The sequence below is a fragment of the Camelina sativa genome, chromosome 3 (assembly GCF_030686135.1).
Source record: "Camelina sativa cultivar CO46 ecotype springtype chromosome 3, ASM3068613v1".
NCBI classification, from domain to species: Eukaryota; Viridiplantae; Streptophyta; class Magnoliopsida; order Brassicales; family Brassicaceae; genus Camelina; species Camelina sativa.
The window spans coordinates 3,999,977-4,014,306 of NC_141882.1; the positions used below are offsets into that span (position 1 = coordinate 3,999,977).

At 38.9% G+C, this 14,330-nt stretch overlaps 4 protein-coding genes across 6 annotated transcripts; all 4 read right to left on the reverse strand.

Moving 5' to 3' along the window:
• Positions 1–395: 395 nt before the first annotated feature.
• Positions 396–860, reverse strand: LOC147946565 (putative B3 domain-containing protein At1g51970). Its single transcript, XM_087497015.1, has one exon. The coding sequence runs from the start codon at positions 858–860 to the stop codon at positions 396–398; it is 465 nt and encodes a 154-aa protein (XP_087353141.1).
• Positions 861–1,224: 364 nt separating this feature from the next.
• LOC104768717 (nuclear pore complex protein NUP98A) lies at positions 1,225–7,313 on the reverse strand. Of its 2 annotated transcripts, none has more exons than XM_087498592.1 (14): positions 7,008–7,313; positions 6,762–6,893; positions 6,271–6,347; positions 5,837–6,130; positions 4,910–5,581; positions 4,571–4,798; positions 3,840–4,474; positions 3,589–3,676; positions 3,444–3,504; positions 3,174–3,312; positions 2,881–2,997; positions 2,602–2,773; positions 2,244–2,285; positions 1,225–2,154 (listed from the first exon to the last, which is right to left on the reverse strand). In XM_087498592.1, the coding sequence occupies exons 3-14, from the start codon at positions 6,287–6,289 to the stop codon at positions 1,478–1,480; spliced, it is 3,144 nt and encodes a 1,047-aa protein (XP_087354718.1). In that variant the 5' UTR covers positions 6,290–6,347; positions 6,762–6,893; positions 7,008–7,313; the 3' UTR covers positions 1,225–1,477. The 2 variants fall into 2 exon arrangements, with proteins under 2 accessions (XP_087354718.1, XP_087354714.1); XM_087498588.1 differs by having other exon boundaries at positions 4,904–5,581.
• Positions 7,314–8,020: 707 nt separating this feature from the next.
• LOC104768734 (UDP-glycosyltransferase 90A2) lies at positions 8,021–9,817 on the reverse strand. The gene is made up of 2 exons (XM_010492772.2): positions 8,930–9,817; positions 8,021–8,810 (listed from the first exon to the last, which is right to left on the reverse strand). Exons 1-2 carry the CDS (start codon positions 9,709–9,711, stop codon positions 8,171–8,173), a joined length of 1,422 nt encoding a protein of 473 aa, XP_010491074.1. The 5' UTR covers positions 9,712–9,817; the 3' UTR covers positions 8,021–8,170.
• A 235-nt stretch (positions 9,818–10,052) lies between these two features.
• On the reverse strand, positions 10,053–14,098 carry LOC104768745 (uncharacterized). 2 transcript variants are annotated; one of them, XM_010492782.3, is made up of 9 exons: positions 12,442–14,098; positions 12,034–12,114; positions 11,574–11,909; positions 11,347–11,482; positions 11,094–11,256; positions 10,872–11,000; positions 10,596–10,790; positions 10,389–10,511; positions 10,053–10,298 (listed from the first exon to the last, which is right to left on the reverse strand). In XM_010492782.3, exons 1-9 carry the CDS (start codon positions 12,623–12,625, stop codon positions 10,197–10,199), a joined length of 1,449 nt encoding a protein of 482 aa, XP_010491084.1. In that variant the 5' UTR covers positions 12,626–14,098; the 3' UTR covers positions 10,053–10,196. The 2 variants fall into 2 exon arrangements, with proteins under 2 accessions (XP_010491084.1, XP_010491089.1); XM_010492787.3 differs by having other exon boundaries at positions 11,574–11,879; positions 12,442–13,964.
• Positions 14,099–14,330: the final 232 nt, after the last annotated feature.

Here is a 14,330-nt window from a genome sequence, read left to right on the forward strand (position 1 = left end):
ATGGGATTAATTAATCTTAGAAGATACTATATATTACGTACATAGACCTGAGAGGATGCAGTCTTTTTGTTATGATGGCTATACATCAACCGGAATCCAATCAGCTCCCTAACTTTAGCGGGTGTAAACATTGTGGTACTTTTCTTTTGGAGCGCCGTTCAAAAAGATTCCTCACTACTCACTAGGCCGCGGCGGTATAATTAGCCTCCACAACTAATATTGGTTGCTCTGCTACTTGTTTTCACAAATTGAAACTTTTATTTATTTTGTTTTTTATGTGTTACATATCAAGAAACTTATATTATGGTACATGTTCAATCAAATGTTGATACATGTTATATATATAAATATATATATATATAGATATAAATAATGAAAAAAAAACTTGAGCAAAGTTAAGCAATCTTTTTCTGTAAAACTTTGAAATTCAAAGTTAAATCAATGTTATCCCAATAGAATCCGACTGTATCTCCTTGCTTGAGGTGCCTATCAATAAGGACAAGAAACCAACCAAGGTTCAACAAATAGCCCCTGGAATCTTGATGAATACTAACGTCATACGTTTTCTCCGAATCCCAATCATAAAGTTTCACTGTCACGGAATTTCCAATCACAAGCTTGTTGCTCCATCTCCCGATTATTTCGTCTCGTGTCTCTTTCGCTGGTAATCGAATTTCACTGTTTAAATCTTTCTTTTGTAACGTCTTTTTTATGACCCATGGATCGTACTGAGCTAGTGTAAGCTCAGTATCGAGTTTTACAGGCATTTGAAGATTCTTTTTTTGCTTTCGGGTTGGCTTTTGTTTTTCTAGCGCGAGGGAAGACATGGCTTGATGAATCGAAAGCTCATGGACTCGCATATTATTTATAATGTTCGGTAGGAGATAGGTATGTGTTTTTGTTATAAAGTTTATTGTTGCATGCGGTCAGTAGTTCATAGGAAGGTTTATAATTTATAATTATTATGCATGCGATCGTGTTAATTATTTATAATTTATAAGGTTTAGATTGCATGCTTGAATTAATTAAAAGATTTATATACACATGCCGAAGTTGATCGTATTTATCAACACAATTTATGTTCAGCAACGTATAAACAAAATTCGTAGCTTCTTTACGTTACAGATGCTCAGTGAACTCACAAGAAACAGAGCTAGGGCAGGCTTTAGTTTTTTTTCTTTTTTGGCTTTTGGCACTGTCACTCTCTAAGTGAAGTCTCAACTCTTAACTCTCAACTGAAATATCAAATATGTCAACGAAAAACAAAAAAAAAGGTTCAAATATAGTAGCAGATACCATTACACAAACCGAACCACACAAAAGGAGATACTATGAGGAAACAAGGAAAAACTGTAAGAACAACAAAAAGGTATAGAAAACACAACAAATAGGGAAGGGCACTATTTGCTACTGCACAATTCCAACAATCCCTACACAATACAGAGCAATTTCAAGAAAGTAACACTGAGATGAGACCTTATACTTCACTGTCATCTTCCTCGCCCAGCTTATAAGAACTAAAATGCTCGACCCGAAACTTCCACTCGCCTTTCACAGGATCAAACGACACAAACTCAGCTCCTTGTGCCTCAGCTTTCTTCTTAAGCATCATCTTATACTTCTCCACTCTCTCCCCTTCAGTAAACTGCTTTCCTGTCTTCTTATCAACACATTTTATGTTCAGCAAGGTTACCTCAGCCGGTTTATTCAGACCTTGCCCAACTGCCGGTTTCTTGCTCTCGTCCATGTATACAATCACTTCCCTGTTATTGAACTGAACCAGTGATTCCAAGTCTAGCCTGCGAACATCTGTCTCTCCCATGAACTTTATGCTACCAAAACCGTGCCGTCCAACCACAAAGTCTCTAACCCGCCTGCAATAACCTGGATCTGCTCTTTCCTTAGCTGCGAGTTCCTGAATACGTGGCTCAGTGAAATAATCAGAATGGCGTAGCTTCGGCATTAGAGCCTCGATTTCCGCACCATGCTCATAAACAATCGCAGCTTCTCCTGCTCTGTGTCCATTTAGAGTTTTGTAGGGACGGTCTTTCTCGCTGGTCTGATCTGAGCATGTTGTGCCATTCTGTTTCTGATTTGCATTGACTGATGGATGCTGTCTTTCTTCAGTTGCACCAAGTTCTTTGTTACCATTTTCTGTGAATATTGTCTCTCAAGTCAGGCAGAGAACAGTTCAAACATAACAAAACGTAAATAAAATCTTTATTAATATTTTATACACTCACTCTCATGGTTTGTTGCATCAGTAGCCATGTCTGGACCCCTCCCTGAAATTTATGATAAGTATTGTAAAAAGGAGCCAGGAATGGTTTAACTCAGTACCTAGAACCTCATTAGGTAAGTATTTTACATAGTCCTTCTCACACGCAGAGCAATGAAGTTTCAAAAGAAAACCATGCATGAACAAGAAAACGCGCTCTTATGAGAGCACAAAAGAGTAGGCATTAAAAATTCCAACTTATAACTGCTGGCCTAAGATTTGAATGCTCCCATCTCTATGGGAATGAAGCGATAGTCTCAAAAAAGTTCATCTTTAGCTATGCAATAGCCAATAAGCCAAGGAATAGAAAAAAGGAAGCTTACCATTTTCATGTACTGGAGCCGTCGGGCGAGCCTTTGGAAGTGTTGATTTGTCCCTTGAAGACCACTGTTGAACTGGGCGTATAACTAGAGCTCTAGGGTTCTCCCTTGGAATGAAAAGAGCATCTGCCTTTGGTGTACTTGAGCTTTCCTCGTCATCAGTGAAAAATGGAACCTACAGAGACCATTTTAAGATTTAAACATGTGGAACGAAGCTCAGCACCAAAAGTTAGATTGAGTCAAATATATCGTGAGTAAAAGTTCATAAATAAGAATCATTGCCTTTGGACCATTCTCGCCAGGACGGTACTTTCTTGCCGGCAACCTGACCCGCCTGTGTAAAAGGTGTCGAGAAGTCAGGAGAGATGATATTCTAACAGGAGCTGGTTTGTCAACAACCTGACAGGAAAAAGAAAATGATTAAGAACGAAGGAATAATAGTGTACTTCTATTTATTATGAATAGTAACAAGCTTCGCATGTGGAAGAACTAAATGTCTAACACTTGAACAGAGACTATTTAGATAATAAGAAAAATGCACCATATAATAGTTGCAGAAGGTACAGCAGGCTTACAGGCATGCTGGAGATTCCATATTGAATGGAAGGTGAATTTCCACCTTGATTTATTGAAATTTGAGGCATAGCAGGAAGTGTTCCAAATGGATTTGTAACAGCAACTGGTTGCAAAACAACAGAGTTCAGCGGAGCAGGCCTGTCAAAAAAAAAAAAAATGAAGCTCCAATAGCACCTCTTCCACAAAATGAAACCTATTTCAAATAACTGAACTATCCAAAAAGAGCGGAAACAAAAGTCTTGCAAACAGTGATGTCAAAAAGACCATACGATTGCCCGAAGTTGCCTTGACCAAAAAATCCCAGTCCACCAGCATTTCCAGCTGTATTAGCTTTAAACCATGAAACATAGATTATAGATGAGATAGCATCTACAAATAAGATGACAACATCAGTGATTTGGTCAACCGACGTACCTGCTTGCGTTTGATTGAAGGTGTTGAAACCAAAACCGTTTGATGCTTGACCTGGCTGAGCTGATTGAAAGGGTGTCATACCAGCAGTCTACAAAAATAATGCAAGATTGAAAGGCCTAAATTAAAAGATACAAAAGAACAGGCATCGCAGAAAAGATGCTTCACTACTAACTGTGAAAAGAACAGGCATCACCAAAAGATATGGAAAAAGAAACTAAGTGCTTAGGCTTAATAGCGAATGTGAAAATCACCATTGTTTGTCCAAATGGAGAGCTGCTAGGCGTAGTTAATGTAGAAGAACTTGAAAACATGTTTCCAAATCCAGTGGAGGGTTTATTGAAAAGACTATTTTGACCAAATGCAGGAGCACTACTCTGTCCGAAGTTTCCAAAAGCAGAACCAGTCTGTCCAAACGCAGAACCAGTCTGCCCGGCCGAGGGGGTTGAACTGAATAGAGTAGATGGCTGACTGTTTCCAAACGCCGAAGTTGCCGCCTGACCAGGAGCTGAACCAAAGATTGACGGAGAAGAGCCAAATCCCGGATTGCTTGATGAACCAAATAACGGTGATGATGTTGTTGTTCCAAAAGCGGACGATGTTCCAAAAACTGATGAGGTAGCTGACGAAGTTGACCCAAAAAGATTGGAAGAAGATGTTACACCGAAGGGCGAGGAACCAAAATTTGAGGTAGCCGTTCCAAAACCCGAACTGGCAATTGTTGGGGTTTGAGGGGCAAAAGGGTTTGTAGATGTTGAGCTCGAAAAAGGGTTTGTTGGATTTGCTGATGTCTGACCAAATGCCGGTGATGGAGAAAAAGGATTTGCCTGAGCAGTTGATATACCAAATCCGGCATTTCCAGGAGACTGGCCAGCAGGAAGTGGTCCACCTGAGAATTGAAGACACGAATCCAGATTTTGGTATGTAAGGTACAAGGAGTTGTGTTTAGCAGATGTTTGATCAAGATTTGTTTGATCACGTGTACCTTTATCTCCTCGTTGGTAATCTTCCCACCTAAGCTCCTCATGGTTTTTATCTTTGTATGCTGGCATGGCAGAAATAGATTCCAACTTACCAGCAGGCTGCGTACCGCTCCCTGCCTCTGCCTCAACTGTCGGTGCATAAGGCACGGCTCGACTACCCCCTTGTTGACCACCGAAAGGTGATTGACCAAAACCAGAACCCCCAAAATTTGGGGTTGAAGCCTGCGCACCTGCAAAACAAATCATGCAAACATATTTCGTCACCCCTTTATTCAAATGACTAACACAACGATTAGCAGTTAAAATATTTTACTGGGACATGCTAAAGAAAGAACCTTGACCTCCAAAAGGAGATGGTGTAGAGCCAAAAGCGCTGCTACCAAACGCGGATGTAGACTGGCCAAAGGCTGGCGAGGAGCCAAAACTAAAGGATGAGGTATTTGATGCACCAAAAGAAGGTGTACTGGATGCCCCAAAGGCAGGTGTACTGGATGCCCCAAAGGCAGGTGTACTGGATGCCCCAAAGGCAGGTGTACTAGATGCCCCAAAGGCAGGTGTACTTGATGCACCAAATGCAGGAGTGCCTGATGCACCAAAAGCAGGGGTGCTTGAAGCTCCAAAAGCAGGGGTGCTTGATGCTCCAAAAGCACCTCCAGAACCAAAGCCAGTGTTGCCAAACGTGGTGCCAGTGCTACCAAAAGCTGGAGTCGGTGACGCGCCAAATGCAGGTGTGTTTGTGACGCCAAAGGAGGGAGAGTTTGAGGCGCCAAAGGCAGGCGTACTTGTGGCACCAAAGGCAGGCGTGCTCGATGCACCAAACGAGGGTGTGCTAGTGACACCGAAGGAAGGCGTGCTTGATGCGCCAAAGGCAGGTGTGTTTGTGGCACCAAAAGGTGTAGATGAACCAAAAGTACTGTTTCCAAATGCAGGTTGGGATTGCTGCATCGTGCTTCCAAAAGGATTTGACTGGGGCGTTGAAAATCCCAAAGGTTTCTGCCCAAAACCAGAAGACCCTGAAAAGGGAACAAATAAATTAGCTTAATCGCCAGAAGCATATGTATAACTAATGACAGAAAAACCAAGGACTAATGAGAACCTGAACTAAATCAATAAAACAAAAAGGAAATTAGGAGCTAATCTATAAAAAGAAACAGTACAAAGAGGTCACCGAAAAACCAAAGACATAAAATATATTCATACCCTAGAAAAGCAATAAATCAATGAGGTCACTGAAAAACCATAAAATGAGATCCATATAAGGTACTTACCACCAAAAGGTGAAGATGCTGGAGATGCTCCAAAGGCCGGAGTAGAATTCCCAAATGCTGGTGATGAAGAAGCTCCAAAAGTTGGGGTGGAGGCGAAGGGAGAGGATGCTTGAGGTGCACCAAAAACACCGGTTGAAGTGCTTCCAAATATTGAACTTCCCGTCTGTGCAGCAAAAGGAGTAGACGTACCAAACTGTGTTGCTGGAGCAAAGGGATTATTACTACTTGAATTGCTGGTCTGACCAAATAAAGATTGGGACGCAAATGGGCTGCTACCAGATGACTGTCCAAAAGCTATAAGAAAAAAAAATCAGAAGGTCAATTTTCTTATCTAGTACTATTACATAACAAAGAAGTAGCATAAAACTATAAAGAGAATAACGAAATAGAAGGCTACAGAAACCAACAAATAAGTATATGATAGAATCACTTACGATTAGATGAGCCAAACATCTTCCTCTGTAGTTTGACAACGGAGGGCCAAGCCAAAAGAAACTATTTTATCTTGTAGCTGGAAAAAAGAAAATTTCTTAGGAAAAGATAACAACAAGAAATAAATGCATATAAGCAACACCATATCGGTAAGAGCTGGTTCTAAAATTCAAACACAATAAACATGCGTAACTATACTAGAATTCAACATCAACTTAAGTTGGTTCATGCGTGGGGAGAAGGAACTGAAACTCCTAAAGAAATTACGAGAAGAAAGGACCAAGTAAAACATTACGCCAATCAGCTGGGGAACAAGAAAATACATAATAAACTGGTATGACTGAGAGATGACGAAACTCTAAACCTATTATTCACTAGGCGATAACGAACCTCTAAAACCAATGAACTAAGCAACACCACAAATAGAATTCATCCACTCAGAAATTGACTATGTTCATAAACGTGAGTAACGATTGAAAGAAGGAGGAATCACCTATGAGTCCGATGTAAAAAGGGGGGAACAAGGTCACACACACACACACACACACGTTCTTCGATCAATCACATATGCCACGAATAATATCAAACGACTCTCAGAGAGACCAAGAGCGGAAGCTCCGATCGTCTGCAAGGAAGAAATTAGGGTTCAGGAGTCAAATCGTCGAGAAGGGAATAGGTTCGGCGTGGAATCAAATCAAATATGGAGTAGAAACTAAAACGATTAGGGGGAAAATGGAACCTGAAAACGAGGAGCTCGATCTGAAAACCGACGAAGTAAAAAAGCAATTTATCGCCGGAATGTTAAGCGCGACGACGGTTGCAACTTGAGGGAGCGACGAAAGGCAAAGATTAGTAGTCTATGTATTTTTGTTGGTAATGGTACCGTACGATGACTTCTATAATCTGCTTGGGAGTATAATTTGCTCAATTAGATTTAGTTTTAGGCAAAACGCAAAATAATAAATTGCTGATATTGTTTTTAACCTTTTGCTTTTTAATTTGTTACTATATATAACCATGCTGCGGATCGCATTAATTTTGTGTTAGTACAACAGTGGTTTGTTTGATTTGTTAAAAGACCCATCTTTTTGGGCCTGCATTAGGCCCATATATAAATAAGTGGCTTTGAATCTGACCTAGCTTTATATACTCTGTTCCTTCTTCTCTACTCTCTCACGGCAAATGACAGAACATGAATGATTCGAAGAAAGAGAGATTCAATTTACAAGTCGGGATTTAAGATAGATTTGTATCATAAACCATGTATGTTCATGGGATCAAAATCTCAGAGATATTCCTCCCCCAAGAAGAGCCTGAAGAGAACATGAAAATAGCTAGTGCGAGGCATCATCGGTTGCAGATGACGGTAGCAGTGAGTGAACAGAGTCGGTCGTTGGGAGCCTGGTCTGAGTCCAGTTGTAGTTTGTATAACCAGTTAGTATGGTACACACTTATGAATCAGATATTTTTATAAAACAATTGGACACTTTCTATGCCATGCTCATGAGCTGAGAGAGATGCAACAATACTTACACTTCATTGCATTTGCATCGTCAGGTGGATCTTGGAGTTCCATGCTTTGCTACACAGTAGAAACTCCTATATGGAGTTTTTTTTAGACAGAAAAGGAACCCTAACGACAACCATTACTCTCCTTCTATGAAGGAACCTTGATGCAAACCATTATCTCTCGTTCTATGTACTGATCTCTTGTTCTTTTACACAACAACAACAAGCAAAGCGAAGTATGTGTCAGGGTTTAACATTATGCAGGTTTCCAAATTAAGGCTCAGATATATATGGTTTACAGGATTCCAAATTCTGACTCAAATACATTATTTCTAAAAGCACCACGCTCAGCTAATTAACTTGGAAAGATTTGATACAGAGTTGACAGCATCATCATGTTCCATTATTACAAAACTCGTTGATAAGGTTGTCTAAATTCTTCCAAGACGAACCGATACCTTCTTCCAAAGCCTTCTTCGCCACCTTACCATATGCTTCGATATTCTTCCTCAGCTCTTTACCTTTCTCTCCCTCCATCAACTCCTTCACTTTCTGTGCAATCTCTTCTCTTCTCACGACCCCTTCACTCTCCGTCACCACTCTCTCCGCCACTCTCAGCTCTTCCACCACCAAAATCGCATTCAGAGGTTGCTCCGCCGCTAAAGGAAACGCCAAGATTGGAACCTTGGAGCAAATGCTCTCCATCAGAGAATTCCACCCACAATGGCTCAAGAACCCTCTGACACTCTCGTGCTCTAATATCTTTCTCTGATCAACCCATTCATCTCTCACTATCATTCCTCTTTCTCCCACTCTCTCTACAAACCTTTCTCCTATTTCATTTCCTTTGAACACCCACAAAAAGTTCACCTGCGATTCTTCTAGCCCTAAAGCAATCTCCTCTAGTTGTTCTCTCGAGATCTCCGCTTGTGATCCGAAAGCCACGTAGAGAACATTGCATCCCTTGTCTCGCTTTTTATCAAGCCAATTCATCCATCTAGGCTTGACCTTCTCTTCTACTTCACCCTCCAAGCTGCCAGATCCCAAAAGAGTAAGTAACTAAGTATCTTTATTTTTATCATCGATTAGTTCCAACCTCTACTTACACCAACTAGACTTATTTATACAGAAACATAATTATAGTGAACTTACAAGTTATTCATATAACAAAGCGGTCCAAGTGCCCATGGCTTGAGCTCGCGTTTACGCTTGTAGAAATCTAGAAACACGGGCTCAAGGTCGTCGAACGTGTTGAAAATGATACCTTGACTTTGATTCATAGACGTGACTTGATCTAGGATTAACTTGAACCCAGGATCTGTGGTGGGTTTTGGAGAAAACATATCTTTAACGAAATCACATTTTCTAACCTTAATCCACGGAAACTCCGGTACAGAAACCGGCTCCGTCTCGGACTTAACCTTAGATAGAAGCTGGTTTCGAAAAACACTGTCCGATATAGAGGTGGAAGCGCAGTTCATACCCAAGAAAACAAGCCGAGGAAACCCTAACTTTCGAGCGGACTCTTGCGTCCACCACAAGAAACCGTCTGAGACCATGAAACTGACACGCGGCAGTGACATGAGCTCTCGCTCAAAGTCGGACTGCATTAACTTGGTGGCTCTTGTGAAAGGAACGAAGAGGGAGGACAAAGCAGGGAGTTTGTCGGTGCACTCGATGCCGGGTGGGATCTCCGGGACGTTATCAGGGAAAGGGACGTCGATGATGGTTGCTTTGGTGCAGGAGAGTGAGTCAGTGACGAAAGGACGGTTCAAAGGAGTGGTGAAGACGGTGACGGAGATGTCTCTGGCGTAGGAGTGGGATAGGAGGAGACGAGCTAATTGGAGCATAGGAATCATGTGCCCTTTGGACAAGTATGGGAACAAAACCACGTGAACTTTTTCTAACTCCATTGAGAATTGAGATCTGTGCATAGGCCTCTCTCTTTCTTATGTAGATGTATTTCTATGTATAAATAAAGACTTCATGTCCATTGAGATCTCAGATCTGAGCATAGGTCTCCTCTCTGTTTTTTGTATCTCTTTGTGACTGTGACTCTATGTATAAGGAGATCTGTGCCTAGTAATTAACATATGGTAATTTGCAATAACTCATTAAATTAACAAGATTTGTTTTTTTTGTTTTTTTCTCAATACAATGTACTGGGCAAATTGAAGTGTTACTCAATATATTTATATTTTTATGTCTTCTATTTCTATCGGCCCTCGAAGATAAGAGATATATAAATAAAGACCAACATTCAAGGTAGAAGATATTAATAAAGACTCGATAATTTTATATATTCACTTGAAAATCATCACCCTTTTTTTTATGTTCTTGGGGTTCTAATAAAGGGATGCTTTTAGCTTTGTGTTTCATTTCTGAAGGAAAACAAAGGAGGAGAAAAAAATGTTGTTAGTCAAAGGAGTTCTTGAGTTAACTGATGATAGTTCATGAAATCAATCCCATTTAGCCTGACGCAACACAGAATCTGCTCCGGTAGCTCCTCTGGTTTGTTCCCCTGTTCACACATACAAATTCGTAACCTATGTATAAGCAATCAAATCCCATACAATTTTCCAATCCAAAATATGATTGTAACAAAGCCTACCTGAATTGTGAGGCCAACATCAAGAACACAAATCTTGAGTCTGTCTATAAATGTTTCAAACCCTTTCCGAGATATATAACTGAATCTATGCATATCGATATCAATCTCTAAGTAATTGTCCCCCTACAAAGAGCAAAATTGCTAAGTTCATTAGTTACAAAGCATATTTCTAATCAAGCAGAATAGTTCCAAGAGTTAGGGTCTCACCAAGTAGAATTCGTGCTGCGGACGTGAAAGAACAGGTTTCTCGTTATAAGCCTGCATCAGTTTTTTCTCCGGACCACTCAAATGGAGATCATCTACGTTTGCAACACGTCCCAATATCTTAAGCCGCTCTCTAAAAGGCGCGGTTGTATCCATAGGGAAGCCTTTAACTTTCTCAACCTCATCATCTATTAATTTCTGCGCCAATAAAAAAACATGGTAACAATACAAAGAGCCTCAAAACAGCGCCAGACAAACCGACTCCAGTTTTTAACTTACCCGAACGCTTTCTTGAAAATGGAGCGGAAGTTCCTTTGAATAATTATCATTGAGTTTGAAGTACAAAATTATATTCATTCCTTCTCCATCAGATTCACCTTGAAAGATTGCAGTTGGATACAACGGAATCTGTTCCAGCCATAAACCAAGAAAAAGAATCAGGGGAAAACAATTTCAGAAAGAAAGCAAAAACACCTACCTATCAGTAGAACTAGATCATACCTGAACATTTACAATAAGGATAGATGGGAGTTTTGCGGATGTGGTAGTAACGGGAAGTTTGACATATTGTGCAACATGGTTTATTTTATGTTCGGATAAGAAAACATCGACACCAAAAGGATTATATGCAGCATGGCTAGGTGCAAACTCTTTCTTCTTTTCCCTTTTACCAAGAACAAAAATACAACTTCTTGTTAAGATGGTTAAACTAGTAATCATAAGTAACATCAGCATGTTCTCTTAAATGGTATACCTGAAGTATGTTTTGCCACGAACACGGAAACTATTTGGATCAATAGTTGACCAACAATCGAGCATTTTCTTATCAACTGGACAGAAAGGAACTTGAGAACCCGCTATTGGTCTCTTCAACTGCATTTTAGACAGAACTGAAACAATGTTCGAGACAGCATGTGAGTTTTCGAATTAAAGTTAACCTGCTAAATCCAATGAGCCAATCAAGTGATAATGTATACTTACACAAGGCTCCTGAAGCATGGCCTTCTCTCCATTTATAAGAAAGTCTAAGGGAAGTTTTTTTCCTGGAACTGGGAGGGCTAGAGCTAAGAGACCTTCTCTTATCAATAGAGGGAACAGTAGTTGTATTCAGACAAGGCAAACAATTACTAGGTAAGATCCTGCAGTTTTCCAAGAGACCTTCATCTGCAGATGAATCCACGAGATCAGGCCGCTTTGCGTCGTTTAAGTCACCGTCTGAATTCGACTGGGACATCACTTCGTTTGATTCAGAGTCTTGTGTTGATGATGTTGTTGTTGAACTCGAGACTGACACACGAGTAGATCCGTTTAAAGTATCTTGGAAATCGAAAACACAGAAAAGCCGAGAAATGAAGATAGATAAAAAAAAAAATTAGAAAAAAATGCATATCTCAACCAGCTAAAAGAAGTTGGTATAGAAGAAGAAGAAGGATAGTATTACCTTCTTGAACACTGTGGAAATCATCATCACAGTCAGTTTCAAAAGCGACATTGGACTCAAACCATGCTTCTTCACCAGTTGCTGTGGAGAACAAAAAACATCATCATCATCATCAGTTCTCTCTTCTAAACATCAATCAAGTAATCAAATTTACAAAATGTCATTAGCAAAGATCAAAGCTTTACAAGGAGTGTGATGATTAATAAACAAAGATATAATCACAAAACAGAGTGAGTTTTTTTTTTTTTTTTTTTATTAATAATCAGAATCTCTAATCTGAAAGAATCATTCATATAGTATGATAAAAGAAAAAACATTGGAGAAAACCCAATCGACCAATAGGGTTAAAAACGAATCAAGATCAAAATCAATCAATGGAATTGGAGGAAACAGAGAGGGAGAAGAGACCTCTGGAACTGGGAATGGAGAAATTACGATGATGATCGAGAGTGTCGAAAGATCCGTCAGAGAGACGAGAAGAGACGGCTCTCTTCCTTTGAATTTTTCGTCGTCTACGACTCTTCCTTCGTTGTTTACTTGACCTAAGCTTCGCTCCTACACAGCTTTTAGGCGTCGACACGCAACCTCCCATCTCTTCTCTCTCTCTTTTGATTAGAGATTAGCTACACAATCTTTCTTTCCATATGACGATCAACACCTCAAAATAAAATAGAGAACAAAAAAAACCCAGAAAAAAAAAACAAAAGGTATCAAGAGAGCTACGTTTCTATGTATCGTATCTATCTCTCTTTGATCAAATATGTGGTAAAGGAATCTGTCATCATCGAATCAACAACAACAAAGACTATAAATGAACAAAACACACCAGAAAGGGCACTTCCGGTTCAGCTGAGATTTCCGAAAAGAGACAAAATTTATTTGATGAAGAAGACCAAAAAGAAAAAAAAATTAAGATTTCCTTCCTTCCGAAGAACCCAAAAAAAAAAAAAAATATATACAGCTTTTTTTTTTTTTTTTTTGGATTTTATTTTTGGAGATTCGGAAAGTCAATTTAGAAGACGAAAAACAAAAGAAAAAAAAAAAACTCGAAGAGAAGAAAGAAGAAGAAGTATTTATTATTATCTCTCTTCTTCTTTTAGTTCAAAAAAAAAAAAACAATTATCTCTCTTCTTCTGTGTGCATTAACGGCATCTACCAAGTAAAATTTCTGAACCATTGAATTAAACCGTTTTCTTTCTTTCAACCGGATCTGGTTAAGTACGTCGGTAGTACTCCCTCTCACCATCACTTTTTTTTTTTTTTGTATTTCGCTCTCATCAGTATCTAGTTTCACTTATTACTTAGTACTTTCAATGTATACCTAAATTATATATAGTATATACAAGTCAGTCAAATACCAATCAAAGATTCTTGATTATCATTTTTTCCCTAATTAATTATTTAATACATATGTCTTTAATATTTAAGCCTTAGGATAGAGAAAAATATATAATTTTTATATATATCCTGGATGAAATAATGTTTTAGTTATTTTTTTGGAGAAGAAAAGAAATTTCGTCTTACCAATTAAAATAAGGGAAATTAAAAAAAAAAACCTCTCATCTGTTGAAATCTTACCAACTAACTTTTAGAATTATATTTTGTCTCACGAAAAAAATGGTTAATAGTTAGGTTTTGATGTGACAATCTTATTCTTAATTTACCAAAAAAAAAAAAAAAAAAAAAAAAAATTACCATGCAAGAATAGTTAGTCATGTGAGTGACTCATGTCTGAGCTACTTACGTGGCAACTTTCAACGGTGGAACTTCGAAGAAGCGACTTCGTCGACGGCGATGGCGTTGCTCTGTTTAATTATTAGACACTCTTCTTCGTCGACGCCGATGGCGTTGCTCTGTTTAATTATTAGACACTGCCAAAACTCATCTATGGTTTCAATAAAATTGTGAGTCTTCTTTTTTTCAATTTTATTGAAAACTTTGTTTATGGAAGTTTGAATTTATGGGTAGTTTGGCAGGAAATTTACAACAACAAAAAAAAAAAAGAGGATTAATTGGTCCAACTTATTTCATTTGACTCTGACGATATTATAAGAGTTACAATCTCATCTACATGGACCCTGACCTCACTCCATCTACATCTCACCGTTTTCCAATGTTTTCTCCAATATATAATTAGAAATATGTTTTGTAAAGTTTTCAGAATTTTCACCATATAATTTCTTCTTTTTTATAACAACCATACAAATGGTAAGCAATCTAGAAAACACGGTATATGTCAATTTTTAAATAACGAAAGTAAATTATTCGTTTTTTTTCTTTGTCGACATAAACATATG